At 47.2% G+C, this 14,692-nt stretch overlaps 1 protein-coding gene across 2 annotated transcripts; it reads right to left on the bottom strand.

Moving 5' to 3' along the window:
• Positions 1–26: 26 nt before the first annotated feature.
• On the bottom strand, positions 27–14,437 carry mavs (mitochondrial antiviral signaling protein). Of its 2 annotated transcripts, none has more exons than XM_042338150.1 (5): positions 14,224–14,437; positions 7,146–7,280; positions 5,548–5,725; positions 3,632–4,200; positions 27–1,650 (listed from the first exon to the last, which is right to left on the bottom strand). In XM_042338150.1, the coding sequence occupies exons 2-5, from the start codon at positions 7,260–7,262 to the stop codon at positions 172–174; spliced, it is 2,343 nt and encodes a 780-aa protein (XP_042194084.1). In that variant the 5' UTR covers positions 7,263–7,280; positions 14,224–14,437; the 3' UTR covers positions 27–171. The 2 variants fall into 2 exon arrangements, with proteins under 2 accessions (XP_042194084.1, XP_042194123.1); XM_042338189.1 differs by having other exon boundaries at positions 27–1,626.
• Positions 14,438–14,692: the final 255 nt, after the last annotated feature.

Raw genomic sequence — 14,692 nt, 5'->3', positions numbered from 1 at the left:
GTCTCAAAGCATTTCACAAGATATACTGTAAAGTCCGGTGACTGTGTGTTTTGTGGGTGAACTTTAAATTATGACTGACCTTAAGAATGATCCACAATTCGGTAGATCTTAAGACAATATGGTTCAACAGACTAAGGCAAGGTGGAAACATGACTTGAATCTCGCGAGTCACTACTTGCGACAATATTTCCACAGACACCCGATGACGACTGCCACCAGGGCAACAATGGTCACTGAACGCATCATGGAATTTGAGCAAGGTAGTTCCTCATCGGACTCTACCGGCTGCTTGCCAGTTAACCATTCTTGCGAGGCTGAAGGGAGCACAGCAGAATTCTGCCCAGATGTGTTGATGATTGGCTGGGGTACGTCGGACAAGGAGTTAACATAGCCTCCTCCAGAATTGCTTGTGTTCAGATCAACCGAGTGTGTTGCTGCAAATCTGTGGTCGCTACCTGCCTCGTTGTTACGAAAGGCTCCTTCGTGTATGTGGCCAGTGTGAACTCTGATGTCAGCATCGCATGACTCATCTCCCTTTTGTCCTACTTGGTGAACCTTACTCCCATCATTTCTGTTAGAGAGAAGCGCACCACTCTTGGAAATGCCTGCTATGTGACTGTTTCCATCATGGGACACACTGCTGGATCCACTGAGATCATAAGAAATGTTGCTGGGAGCAATAGTGCATGCCTTGCCATCGTGCTGGGTGGCTGGGGTGTGATTGAAGGTGTTTTCTGAAGCAACTCGCCTGTTTGCGATCAGTCCTTGGTCTAAAACACCCTGTGGATTTCCATTCCAGGAGACCTGCATTACTGGTGCATCTGACTCCCTGACAGAAGCTTGTATCATTTGACCTACTCCTTCTGAGCCACGGTCAGTAGAAACAAGTGACATAGTGCTGTGTGTGGAAATGGCTCCCTTGCCATCACTGATCTCAGGATCAGGCTGGGTACCGATCAGTCCAGAGATACCTTGTGCAGCTTCAGTTGTGCTCCTCTGAACAGACAGCAGTTCAGACTCAAACTCAGAACCTGACTTAATCTTTACACCTTCCCCATCAGTGACTGGACCTTCACCCATCTTGTGTAGTTTCTTCTCTGCATCAAAGTTTTCCTGTATAAGCAATGGTTGGTGCACATCATGGAAGCTGTGTTCCAGATTATTGTTCTGGTAGCCTTGCAAAGCCTGGAGTTTCTGTTCCTTGAGTGAATTTTCACTGCCATCGCTGTCTGCAGGACTGGCTCCACTGGTACAGGTGTCAGCGTTGGAACAGACCTCTGCAGTGCCATCACTTCCTGAAGCTTGAAAAGTACTTGAACTTATCATCAATTCGCTCAACCTGATTGAACAGGGTAGCACAGTGGATGGAGCCCAGTTATCTGGCTGATCAGTAATATCCAGCAACACCCCTGGTTTCTGAATGCTCTCATCAAAACTGTTCTCATCCGACTGCTCTGAGATTGCACCTGAAGACACATGACAATTTACTAGCACTGTGCTTGAGACTGTGCTTTGCTCAGAAGATGCTACCAGGGTTGCTGCAACTTGCTGCTTCACAGGCGCCAGGTTTTCCTCTGTCTCAGTGGCTCGTATCCTTGGGTTCTGGGAAGGACGACTGTCAGGGTCCTGCTCGTTGAAAATAATTATGTTCTTTTATTTTGAAAACATAAAACGGTCAGTTTAGAGCTGGATCTATTAGCAAAGGAATCATCCAACCATAAATAACATAAATAATATTTGCATTTGATATTAACGTGGGATGCTGAATCGAGGTTCCCCCTTTGTCTGTTCAGATAGACATTAAAAGAGAAGGGAGTTGGTCTCGATGTCCTGACCAACAACCTCCCAATAAAGTTGGTCATTCACTTCATGGATGTGCAATGTGCAAATTGGCTGTCGTGTTTGCCTACAAAGTACCAGTCATTACACTTGATATCCTGAAGCAGCTTGAGGCATCCTCCTCGCATGAAAGGTGCTATGTTAAATGTAAGATTTATTTATTTATTAGCACCCATATGTTAAACGTTTTCTAAGTGTTTCACAGGTAAGTGCTGTTGAGAGCACTGACTGTGTGTTTGTAGATAGATTCAGTCACTAATTTGCCCTCAGCAAGGTCCCACAAACAACCATTGAAGTGAATGACCATTTTGCCTGGAGGATGGTTAGTCAGAAGCTCCCATCTCTTATTAAATAGTAAGTTAAACTGAATAAGCAGGTAGGACCTTGGTTTAACATGTCACAGCATCTCCACTGCTCCTCACACTCATCTTCAAATCCCTTCTCACCCTGGCACCTCCCCACCTCTCTGACCTACGTACTCCCCAATCTACTACCCATGGCCTCCACTTGACTGGCTCCGGCCTCCTACCTGTCCCTCATGCCCTCCGTTCCACCATCAGTGGCCACACTCTCAGCTACTCAGAACGCTCTCCCTCAATCCCTCTGCCTTGCCTTCCCCTTTCCCATCTTCAGATCACATCTGAAGACCTTCCTCTTCGACCGTGCTTATGGTCACCCCCCCATCCCCCTGGCTCGGGGTTGTGCTCCACCACTGTAAAGTGCTCTGGGGAACTACTCTGCATGAGGGGTGCTACATAAATGCAAGTTGTTGTTAATCCTCAGCATTTCATCGGAGTATCAGTCTGAATTGTGAGCTCAAAGTCCTAATGTGGGGCTTCATCCCACAACCTTCTGACTCGGAGGCAATAACACTACTAATTAAGCCAAGTTGGCAGCTCCACAACACAGTAAACCACAGATTAATTTGTTTAAGAACCATTAACAATGCCTACCCTCTGGGAGGAGGGGGGAAGGGGGTAGATAGGTGGCATGTCCTTGAGGCTGAGTTGGCGCTTGTGCCCATAACAAGTTGTAATTTTTTTTAGTGATTTTCACAAAGTAAAAATGTAAACACGCTGAGGCAATGTAGAGGGGATTCACTCTTTTTGAGAAGTGCCACGAGATCTTTTAATGTCCACCTGAACAGGCATAGACGGGATCCTCATTTTAATGTTGATATTTCATGTTAATAGTATTGGAGAACTGTAGATAGCGGTTAGAGCACTCAACTCTGGGTGAGTCATCGATTAACTTACTGCTAGGTAAACAGAGGCATGTGGAGTAAGGAAACTTGCCCAACATTTCGCCCTGCCTTGAATGGAACCCAGGTCTCTCGCTTGCGAGGCGAGTGCTCTCACCACTAATCTACAGAACTCCACTGAATATTCCCTTATAATAATAATTTGTCAATCAGTTAGGGTAAGGTTAGATAGACTGGGACTTTTTCTTTGGAGCTCGGAAGGCTGAGAGAGGATATGTTAGAGATATGTAAGATGATGCGAGGGTTAGATAGGATAGATAGGGAAATAAAATATCTTCAGTGGTCTAGAGGGCATAGTTTTAAAATCATAACTGGGAGGTCCAGAATGGAGATTAGGATGAATCTTTTCACACAGAGAGTAGTGGAAGTGTGGAATTCTCTGCCACAGCCACAGAGGTCTGGCTGGATACAGATCCATACAAACAGCAATGCACAAGCTTAAAAAACGGACAAGCCTGAATCCCATAGGACTATTCTCCAAAACTCGGCAAGTTAAAGGAGCGCAGTCTTATTTAAGAATTGTAACACTACCTGTATGGGCTGTTTCTGAGTCTCTCTGTCTGTTCTGGAAAGTGATGGTTTGCTCTTCATATCTCCCATTTCTTGAATTGGTATTTTTAGCTGATCTGAGCTGGGGCTAACCTCGCTAGGCTCAGCCGATTCTGCAGTTGAAACCTTCAGAGCAGGAGCTGAAGAGCCCTCCGAAGCCTGGAGATCGCTAGCGTAGGCTGAACCCTGACAGGGTGCAATGGGTGAGGGGCATGAGGAGGAGGAGCGAGGGATGGAGGAAGGGACAGGTGCTGGGGAGAAGGAGTTAGGTGTGGAGGTGGGAGAGGAGGGTCTAAGTGTGGAGGTGGGAGAGGAAGATCGAGGATTGGTTGGTGACATGGAGAGATCAACCTCGACTGGGTTGGAGGGGAAATCAGGCACAGATGCCTTTGGGGAAGGAAGAGCCGAGGCAGATGAATGAGGTGCGTTGGCCGGGGAGGAGGTGGGAGGTGGAGAAGGGAAGGGGCTGTGATGGGCCGAGGTGGCCGGGGCTGAAGGGTTAGCCTTAGGGGAACCACTGGGGGGCCACTGTGAACCCGTTATTCCAGAACCTGAAAAAAGAGAAGAAAATTAATTCATTTCACAATCATTTCTTAACAGCAGAATTCTAATGCTTTAGTCTGTGCTGCTCATTCAGTCAAATAAACACAGCGAATGAAGAAGTTTTGTAATTTCTATAATATAATAATCATAACCCTTGCATTTTACGTTGCGCCTTATTGTGTCATTGAGATGTCTCAAAACGCTTCACAGAATATACTGTAAAATGAATTGACTGTAATTTATGGGCGAACTGCAGCAGCCAATGTGTCTCACAAACAGTCGTGGATTGAGTGACTGACCAACAACCAGATTCCTATTTACCGCTAGGTAAACAGAATCATGTGTAGCAAGGATACTTGCCTAAGGTTTTGCCCTGCCCGGGAATCGAACACAGGTTCACTTGAGAGGCAAGTGCTTTAACCACAATTCTACGGCACTCAAGATGAATGACTGAGTGAGTAAGTGAGTACCTTTTTTGTCAGCTACTCCCAATTTCGAATGAAAAAACATCGACTGAAATACTAATGAAGTACCATTCTTTTTTACAATCACACTCTGGTGCCCAAGATAAAGCCAATAGAAACTCACAGCACAGAATAAGGCCATTCGGTCCATTGTATCTGTACTGGCTCTTTTAAAGAGCAATCCTTTCAGTCCCATTTACCTGCCCTTTCCCTCCATCTCCCAACATGTTGATTTCCCTTTAGATATCTAACGAGTTCCCTTTTGAAAACTAATATAGATTCTGCCTGAATCACCGCTGGCTGACCTTCACCTCAATTCCAATACCCGCCCTTGCCCCTATCCTTTAATATCCTTACCTAACAAACATCTATCCCTTGATACCCTAACCTAACAAATATCATACCTGGTCCTCTCTGTACAGAAAGTATCTATGTTTCTAAGTTTGGATACTATTAAGTATACTGACGTGTTTCCTTGTATGTCGGACACTTGGTTGACCAAAACATATAATTGATTGATTGGTTGGTTAATAATATAAAAATTCTTGAATTTGATATCGCGCCTTATCACATCATTAAGATGTCTCAAAGCACTTCACAGAGTATATTGTAATGGGAAATGACTATATATCGTGAGCGAAATGCAGCAGCCAATTGCCAAAGCAGTGTCCCATAAACAATCGTGGATTGAGTGACCAAAATTTTCTTATTTATTTGAAGAGTTTTTTTACACCTGGAAAGTGATCCACCAATCGACTAAACCCGGGTTGGTTGGTAGGTAGGTAGGAAGTCGATATAGATAGACAGACGGACGGACAGACAGACAAATAAAGTTGTGTAAAAAAAATTATAAAATAAATGAAATCAGTCAACGTCAACGCTAGTACTTGCCTCCGCTGGTCAGAGACTGAAATTCCTGCTTCAGATCACTCGCGAGATCAGTGTACTCCTTTTTCTCCAGCGCCTGTATCAATTGCATTTCCCAGCCTTTGCGGCGTTTACAACAGTCCAATAAATGAGGTACAGCCCTCTCGTTGCCGTCATTTCTGGCACATGCGTTTGTTGTTTCCTAGGTACAAATGTATCCAGTAAATGATCAAGCAAAGCCAGCACTCTTTACTTGACGTTTAATGCAAACACAAAATTATTTATATTTATACAATATATACCTTTTACACTTCACACTGCTGGCTTGGCACCCAGGCTGGGGTTGAGAGCCAAAAGGATGGGAAAAGAGAGATGACCGAAAGTGTGATCAAAAACGAGTGGGTGGGATTCCGGGATGGAGTACCAGATAATGGGGACTGCATTTGTGAAAGCCGGCCGGCCAATGACTGGGTGAATAGAAAGTAGGCTGCTCACTTAGCCAAGGGAGTGGCGAGGTTTGTACGGTTGAAGGATGTTGTTTTGTGCAAATTGGCTGCCTCGTTCACTCACAAAATACACTTTATTGTGAACTCACTCTTTTCGCGAAATGCGTAACAAACATAAGGATTATTATTATAAATGTGCAAAATGCAGAACTATATCTGCCACTAATTTAAAAGGCCCATCTCAAAACCTTCCTCTTTGACCCTCCCTTACCCTCCACATCATCCTCCAGCTTGAGTGCAAACTCTTCACCATCTAGCGCCTTGGGACATCCTCCTGATGTGAAAGGCACTCTATACATGCAATTTACTGTTGTTGGAACCTCTTCTTGATGCCAATTTTACTAAAATAATATCCTTTAATTTGATATAACGCCTTATCAAGTCAAAACGTTTTAAAACACTTCACAGAGATTTCTGTAAAGTGCATTTGCAGGCAAATGAGGCAGCCAATTTGCACACACTAATGTCTCACAAACAGCCATGAAATGAATGGATGGCCAATTTTTTTTCTAACTGGGGAATTGTTGGCCAGCACACCGGGAGAAAATCCCTTCTTTTCAAATAGCTCAAATTTCTGCTCTCCTCAGTGAGATTTTCTTCTATGGGATTCTGAGATAGGCGCTTTAAAGTGGGTAGAATGAGTAGGAGAATAATAATAATCCTTACATTTGATATAGCGCCGTCTCAGTGACTTACAGAATATATTGTAAAAGGATTGTATTTTGTGGAAAACAGTCGTGGATTGAGTGAGGGATTTTATTTTTTGAGGGATTATTAGCCCCGGAAAGCGATCCACCAATCAAACAATCGGGTTCCTACGTACTGCTAGATAAGCAGAGGCTTGTGGACTAAGGAAATTTGCTTATGGTTTCACCTCAGCCAGGAATCGAACCCGGACCCTCTCGCTTGCGAGGCGATCGCGCTAACCACTACACTACTGGACTACGTCTCTTTAAAAGATCGCTCCCCAAAAACAGCTGCGCTGAGTGGATGACCTGTTTCTGTTCTCTAGCATTCTTTAACATTCTTTATGGAAATGGGCATGATACATTTATGTCATGTGCTTTTTTGTATTCCATTATTCCACATAACCTGCAAAGAAAGAAATGGAATTACCAAATCCATCTGCGTGAGGCATGGAAGATGTGGCAATAGTTCCACTGCATTAATCTTTAAGAAGTCTGGCTGACGATTCCTGATGTACTTATATAGCTTGTCACTCACATACGTCATGATTAGACCTTTTCAAGCCTGAAACACAAAAGAAAACGATTACCATCAACTTCACAGGTTGGACATTCTTTTGCACACACAAAGCAAAATGTTAACAACAAAAAATTGCATTTATATTTATAGTTGGGAGAGACAGACGAGGCTGAACATGTACTGAGCCCACGTACTCTTGTACAAGCTGCAGAGCCATTGCAGCTCCTGGCCACTGAAGGAGGAGGTTTCTCCATTCCTGGACTGAGTCATAAAAACAGGGCGGGTGAAGTCAGGCATGAAACTCCAAACAAAGAAGGCAACTAGACTCACCGGGCTGGCTATCAATGGTGGAGCTTGCAACAAACTGCCTACAAAATACACAATGTTCCAATAAGACTGATCCACTTCACAACAAGAAGATTACAAGATCACAATACAATATAATTTACACTTATACAGCACCCTTCATGTCAAGATGACGTCCCAAAGCATTGTCTGAGCACCAGAGCTGGGGGTAAGGAGGAAAAAGATGACTGGAACAAGGGGATACAAGGAACATTTTACCTTGAAAGAGGGCAGGGAAGGAACAATTCGGAGAGACCAAGGAATGGAGTTCTAGAGAGTGGGCGCCAAGTGGCTGAAAGTCCATCTGTCGATGGTGGAATGGATAGAGCGATGGATGTGTTGGCCGAGCAAAGGGGAGGCCAAATTGGTATGTGAGGAGGTTGTAGAAATACGAAGGGCTGATTTCAACAACAACAACTTGCACTTATATAGTGCCCTTCACGTGGGGTAGCATCCCGGAGCACTTTCAAGAGAAAGCGATGGGGTAGTGGATGGAGCTGCAGTTTACAGACCCAGAGTTGCTGAATCAGTCTATACTGAGTTTGTTGTTCTTAGTTAGGACTGCATGTAGAGGCTAAATTGGCCCTGATCTTCCCAGGGTTAAGGAGGGGAAACCTGCCAAGGCTCCTACTTCTGGTCCCTCTACTCTTTGTGTACATAGTAATAATTGTAATAATAATAATATTAATCCTTGCATTTGATATAGTGCTTTATCATGGCTTTGAAATGACTCAAAAACGCTTCACAGAATGTACTGTAACGTGAATTGACTGTTTGAACCAGCAGCCAATTGCGCACAGCAGGGGTGAACACTGAGTGACAAAACACTGAGTGACCAAATTATTATTCATTTATTTGTTTACTTGAAGGGATTATTACCTTCGGAAAAGTGATCCGCCAATCAACTAACAACTGGGTGCCTACTTACTGCTAGATAAACAGAGGCATGTGGAGTAAGGAAAGTTGCCCAACATTTCACCCTGCCCGGGAATCGAACCCAGGTCCTCCTGCTTGTGAGGCGAGTGAACATCAACAAGACCAAGGCTTTCATGATTGGCTCTAGTCAGCGCCTCCACACCTCAGGGGCTGACAGCATCACCATTCACGAATCACAGTCTATACTGAGTTTGCTGTTCTTAGCCAGGACTGCATGCAGAGGTTAAATTGGCCTTGATCTTCCCAGGGTAAAGAAAGGGGAAACCAGCCAAGGCTCCTACTTTGTCCCTCGACTGGTTGTGTACATAATAATAACAATAATATTAATCCTTGCATTTGATATAGTGCTTTATCACATTTTCGAGACATCTCAAAAACTCTGCCTCCTTGTCCTCCTTGAACTCTCTGCTGCCTTCGCACTGTTGACCACTCTAACCTCATCCACCGCCTCTCCTCTCACCTCAACCTTCACGGCTCTGTTCTTGACTGGTTCAGATCCTACCTCTCACATCCCTTCCACTTCATCTCCAGTTTCTCCTCCAGCCCCCGCACCGTCTCGTGCGGCGTTCCTCAGGCCTCTGTCTTTGGTCCCCTCCTCTTCAATATCTATATGCTCCCTCTTGGTGACATCATCCCCAGACATGGGGTCAACTTCCACATGTATGCAGATGACACCCAACTCTACCTCTCTGCCTCCACCCTTGACTCCAGGACCACTGCTGTCCTGACAGAGTGTCTGTCAGACATCAAGTCCTCGATGAGAGTGAACTTTCTTCAGTAAGACCGAGTCTTTCCTGATTGGCTCAGGCGCTGACAGCATCACCACCATGGATGCACACTCCACCTCACTAAGTCAGCCCAGAACCATGGCATCTTGTTTGACTCTCAACTATCCTTTCTACCCCACATCTGTGCCATGACCCGCTCTGCTTTCCCCCATCTCCGCAACATCGTCCGGCTCCACCACTGTCTCACACCGCAGGCCACCAAAACCCTCATTCATGCTTTCATTGCATTGAGTATGCAAACTCCCTGCTTGTCGGCCTCCCCAATTCCTCCCTCCATAGGCTGCAGATCATCCAGAACTCTGCAGCCTGTGTCCTCTCCTGCACCAGGCTCCTCGACCCTATTAACCCCATCCTCGCCCGATTCCACTGGCTTCCCATCACATAGAGGATACAGTTCCAGACCCTGGTTCTCACCTTCAGAGCCCTCCACAGTCTTGTTCCCTCCTACCTCTGCGATCTCCTAAACCCCTACCACCTTGTCCACTCCCTCCACTCAGAGGGCTCCAGCCAGCTTTACTTCCCCCACCTCGCCTGCCCCAGCATTGGCACTCTGCCCCCACCCTCTGAAACTCCATCCTGCAGTCCCTCCATCTCTCCCCCTCACTTGCCTCCTTCAGGACCCATCTCAAGACTCTCCTCTTCGACTGTGCTTTTGATCACCCTGCTTCCCCTCCTGCCCTCCACCCACCCCAAACCCGACCCCCAGCTTGGATCCCAAACTCTGTCTGTCCAGCGCTTTGGGACGTACTCCCGACGTGAATGGTAGTTTTGTTGTTGTTGTTGTTGAGTGCTCTCACCACTAAGGTACAGGACTCCACAGGGGACCTTCTTTTTCAGCCGGGTGTCTGACACATGCAGAAACCCACATCATGCTTAAGAGAATCCAAATCAAACTGAGATTTCCATGCATCCCACCTAGTTCCAGAGATAGATTGTTGGAATGGAATGCGCACTCTCTCCCTGAAGAAACGAATCCTGGTTATCTAATTTGGCACAGGTTGACAAGAGCCAAGGCTTGGGGACCCGAGTGTGTGTTGGGGTACCACTGGAGTCTAACCAGGTAAAACCGCATAGCTTGCCATTGAGAGCACCGTCTGGCAAGCTTCCCCGCTGGTTATCCAGCTAAGACTACCCTACCTGTTAGAGCTTTGGTTTGCTGGCTTGGTTATGATGCCCTTTAAGTAGCAATAAACACTGGCCATTTAGGTGGGGTACCAAAGAGCAGCCAGCCTTGTGGAGCCGCACCCTAGCAAGAGGAGGTTCAACCAGGAGCACAGAGGCATGTGCCGGTGGGGGGTGTACACCATTACACCATCAACTAAATGGCTGTTCTTGTTTCTCTCTATTCTCTTCAACCTTGATGGTTGACCGACTCTTTGGACTTTGACTATTCATCTAGTGATTAGAGCAATAAAACACAAATTCGTACATGCATTCCATTCCAGACACAAGGATATTTCCACTTGTAGGTGTCTGACATATGTGGAACTCCCAGTTTAGTTTGGGTACATGTCATACTCCAAAAACATTCTATGACAATTCATTAATTCCATTTTCCCGCCGTTCCTCATTATCCTTACTTATCAAGTGTCTATCTATCTCTCTTGAATGTGTCAATTGACTTTACAGTGCTTGCATTTTATTTCCAGAGTTCTTCATATGAAGGTCCCACAAGCAGCCAATGACCTATATTATCTGGGGGGGTAGTTGACCAGGAAAATGTGTGAAACTCCCTTCCCTTTTTGAATAGTGCCATGGGATCTTCAATGTCCACATTCCATCAACTTATTTAAGAGTAAACTTGATGCAAACATCAGAAGGGATATCGGAGAGATTAGGAGGGGCATTAGATTAGGCCTTGTTTGGAGTATAAACATGGCAGGGACAAGTTGGGCTAAATGGCCCGTCATATAATGTTGTATGTAATTCTATGAACAGGTGGGCAGGATGTTGGTTTTATGTCTAATCAGAAGAACAGCACCTCTAGCACTGCATTGAAGTATCAGTCTGACACTTGTGAATTGAAAACTCTGGGCATAGGGCTCAAGCCCACAGTGTTCTGACTCAAAGCCAAGAGTGCTACCAACTGAGTGAGGTTGGCACATGACTTCACATGATTTCACTGTATAAGCAAACGTTGTGCTAGGAGCTGAGAAAAGCTGCAGGGCATGCACTCTGTTTAGGGAAATTCTCTGCTGAAAGTAGGACGTTAAATCAGCAGATGCTCTACGCTACAGGAGTTGTACACAAACATCTGTGATCAATTCAAATGAAGAAAAAATATGCAGACTTTAACAACACAGTGGTTTTAAATTACTGCTCAGTGTGGGTTTTAACTTAGACCCTACCCTATGTCTGACACATGCAGAAATCCATCACCATGCTAAGAGTATCCAAATCAAACTGAGATTTTCGCGGCATCCTATCTATACATAGAAATCCCAGAGATAGATTGTTGGAATGGAATACAACAACAACAACAACAAATTAGGGTCGCGGAGCCTAGTGCAGGACAATCTGGACGAGGGCCAATTTTCTCCAACTCAACGTCAGCAAGAACGAGTCCTCCTGATTGGCTCGTGCCAGCGCCTTCGCACCTTGGGCACTGGCAGCATCAGCCTCCACGGCTGCACACTCAACCTCACTAAGCCAGTCAGGAACCTGGGTGTCTTGTTTGACCCTGAACTGACCTTTCTCCCCCAAATACGCGCCATGTCCGGCACTGCCTACCACCACCTCCGCAACATTGCCAGACTCCGCCACTGCCTCACCCCTCAGGCTGCCGAAACCCTCACCCGACTCCACTGGCTCCCCATCGCCCAGAGGATTGAGTTCAAGATCCTCATCCTCACCTTGAAGGCCACCCATGGCCTTGCCTCCTCCTACCTCTCTGACCTGCTGACTCCCTACCAACCTGCCCACTCCCTCCTTTCAGCGGGCTCCGGTATGCTCCATGTCTCCTACCCGACCCACCCTACCATCAAAGGCCGGGCTTTCAGCCTCTCTGCCTCCACACTCTGGGGTTAGGAGGTCACAGAGATAGAGGGGAGCAAGGCCATGGAGTGCTTTGAAGGTGAGGATCAGGATCGTGCGGGAGAGGACACGGGCTGCAGAGTTCTGGATGATCTGCAGCCTGTGGAGGGAGGAGTTTGGAAGGCCATCAAGCAATGAGTTTGCATAGTCAAGCCTCAGTGTAATGAATGTGTGTATGATAGTTTCCACGGCCTGCGGTGTGAGACAGTGGCAGATCCGGGCGACTTTGCGGAGGTGGGGAAGGCAGAGCAGGTCCTGGCGCAGATGTGCAGTAGAAAGGATAGTTGAGGGTCAAACAAGACCCCAAGGTTCCAGACTGGCTTAGCAACGTGGAGTGTGCAACCATGGATGGTGATGCTATCAGCACAGGTTGGCAAGAGCCAAGGCTTGGAGACCCCAGAGTGTTCCGAAGTCCCTCCACCTCGCCGGCTCCCTTGCCACCTTCAAGACCCATTTCAAGACCCTCTTCTTCGACCGTGCTGGAGTCTAACCAGCTAAAACCGCATAGCTTGCCATTGATAGCATTGTTTGGCAAGCTTTCCCGCTCCTTGCCCAGCTAGGGCTTTGGTTTACTGAGTTACCAGGAACTGAGTGGGAGGATTCCCTGCCCCCAGCAACTGGTCTGTCCTTCCAAGTCCTGCCAATGACCAGACTGGCGGTGTTGTCATCAGGAATACTGTAGTACTCAGGAACTGAACTAACTCGATTCTACCACTGCATTGTCAAACATGTCATCTTGGAGCCAGTTCAGCTCCAAGGAGACCCCCACTTAACCCTCCCACCAGGAGGATAGTCACCAGATAGTTGGTCTACATTCAACACAGCTCAGCAAGTAATGCGAGTGAGCATAGCCACCATCTTCCTTTCTGCACATGTCCCTTCCCATTGAGCGATGGTTCCACCAGTTGGAGGGGTGCAGTTCAAGCAGCAACTGCTGACCTCTCTGCAAACCAATGAAGGTGGACTCCAGGCCCTGAATGTACTAATGTGTGTTCACGAACTCGGACTCCAGGTAATGCATTCTGTCAGACATCTGCCTGGAGGCCCACACCTCACTGACCAGGCAAGCTGACATATGTGGGGAGGTGACTGGCAAAGAGCCAATGGCACTATTTGAAAAGAGAACAGAGTTTCTCCCAGTGTAATGATCCAATGACATTATCCCTGCAGCTGATCCTTGTTCCCAACCATAACATTCATGTTTAGTGACTGTATTCGAATGCACACATCAAGTGAAGCAGCAGTACCCGGAGGAGTGTTGGCTGGGAATTAGGTTCATGAACACCCAACTGAACAGCACAGAGAGCCTCATCATAATGACGGCATCTCCTACAATACAGCGCTGAATTGGGAAGTATTACGATGACGCCTTGACTCAGAGAATCACAATTCATGCACTCAAATTGCTGTGATGTCTGACTGCGGGATGTCCGTCTGTCACTGCACACCAGGAAGTCATGTTGTATGATCTACAGATATTACTTTCTCTCCAGAAAATGGCGTATACAGCATTCGTGCGCAGATCGCGGGTGTTTTGGTTAGAAATTTAAGTATAACTATGACACGTCGTTGCAATAGATGCAATCTGCGAGATCGCATTTGTGGGGAGAGGGGGGGAAGGGGAGAGGGGGGGAGGGGAGAGGGGGGGGGGGGGGGGGAGAGGGGGGGGGAGGGGAGAGGGGGGGGAGGGGGGCAGCCGATTGCAAAGAAATTCTCTCTAACTCTGGGCAACTCCTCTTAAAATAGCAGGAAATCCGAGCGTCGCTCATGTTTTATCTGATCCTACATATCTGCAGCTCTGTCAGGTTCAGCCATTTTAAACCCGTTCGGGTGGAAACATTCAAACCATCACACGTTGAAATAGGATTTAACTGAATAAAACTTACAAATCTGGAAAATAAAGGGCGCTCTTGTCACATCCGAGTGGACGAATGATTCACCTCAATCCTCTCCAGCCTCCGCCTGTCTGTCTGTCTGTCTGTCTGATTCACACACACACACACAGGGGCGGATCCCACACTCTCCGCAGGTCCGGTCTCACTGTCTCGCCAACAACACAGTGAACGCGAGATACGGCGACCCCTCCCCGCCCCCCCACATAGCCCCGCCCCCACACATAGCCCCGCCCCCACACATAGCCCCGCCCCCACATACAGCCCCGCCCCCCACGCATAGCCCCGCCCTCCACATAGCCCCGCCCACCACACACACAGCCCCGCCCCCCCCACACAGCCCCGCCCCCCACACAGCCCCGCCCCCCACACACATCGCCCCCCACACACCCCGCCCCCACACACACAGCCCGCCCCACACACAGCCCCGCCCCCACACACAGCCCCGCCCCCCACACACACA

Source organism: Callorhinchus milii, unplaced genomic scaffold, assembly GCF_018977255.1.
Source record: "Callorhinchus milii isolate IMCB2004 unplaced genomic scaffold, IMCB_Cmil_1.0 Scaffold1, whole genome shotgun sequence".
Taxonomy (NCBI): domain Eukaryota; kingdom Metazoa; phylum Chordata; class Chondrichthyes; order Chimaeriformes; family Callorhinchidae; genus Callorhinchus; species Callorhinchus milii.
Note: the sequence above shows the minus strand (reverse complement) of the source record. Positions and strands in the feature narration are given on the sequence as shown.

Excerpts from the sequence above, each read along its gene's own strand:
- mavs (XM_042338150.1), bottom strand. The coding sequence starts at position 7,262 with ATGACGTATGTGAGTGACAAGCTATATAAGTACATCAGGAATCGTCAG. Across the intron at positions 5,726-7,145 it reads GCCTCACGCAGATGGATTTG|GAAACAACAAACGCATGTGC; the intron begins GTAATTCCATTT and ends ATTTGTACCTAG. Across the intron at positions 4,201-5,547 it reads TCAGTCTCTGACCAGCGGAG|GTTCTGGAATAACGGGTTCA; the intron begins GCAAGTACTAGC and ends CTCTTTTTTCAG.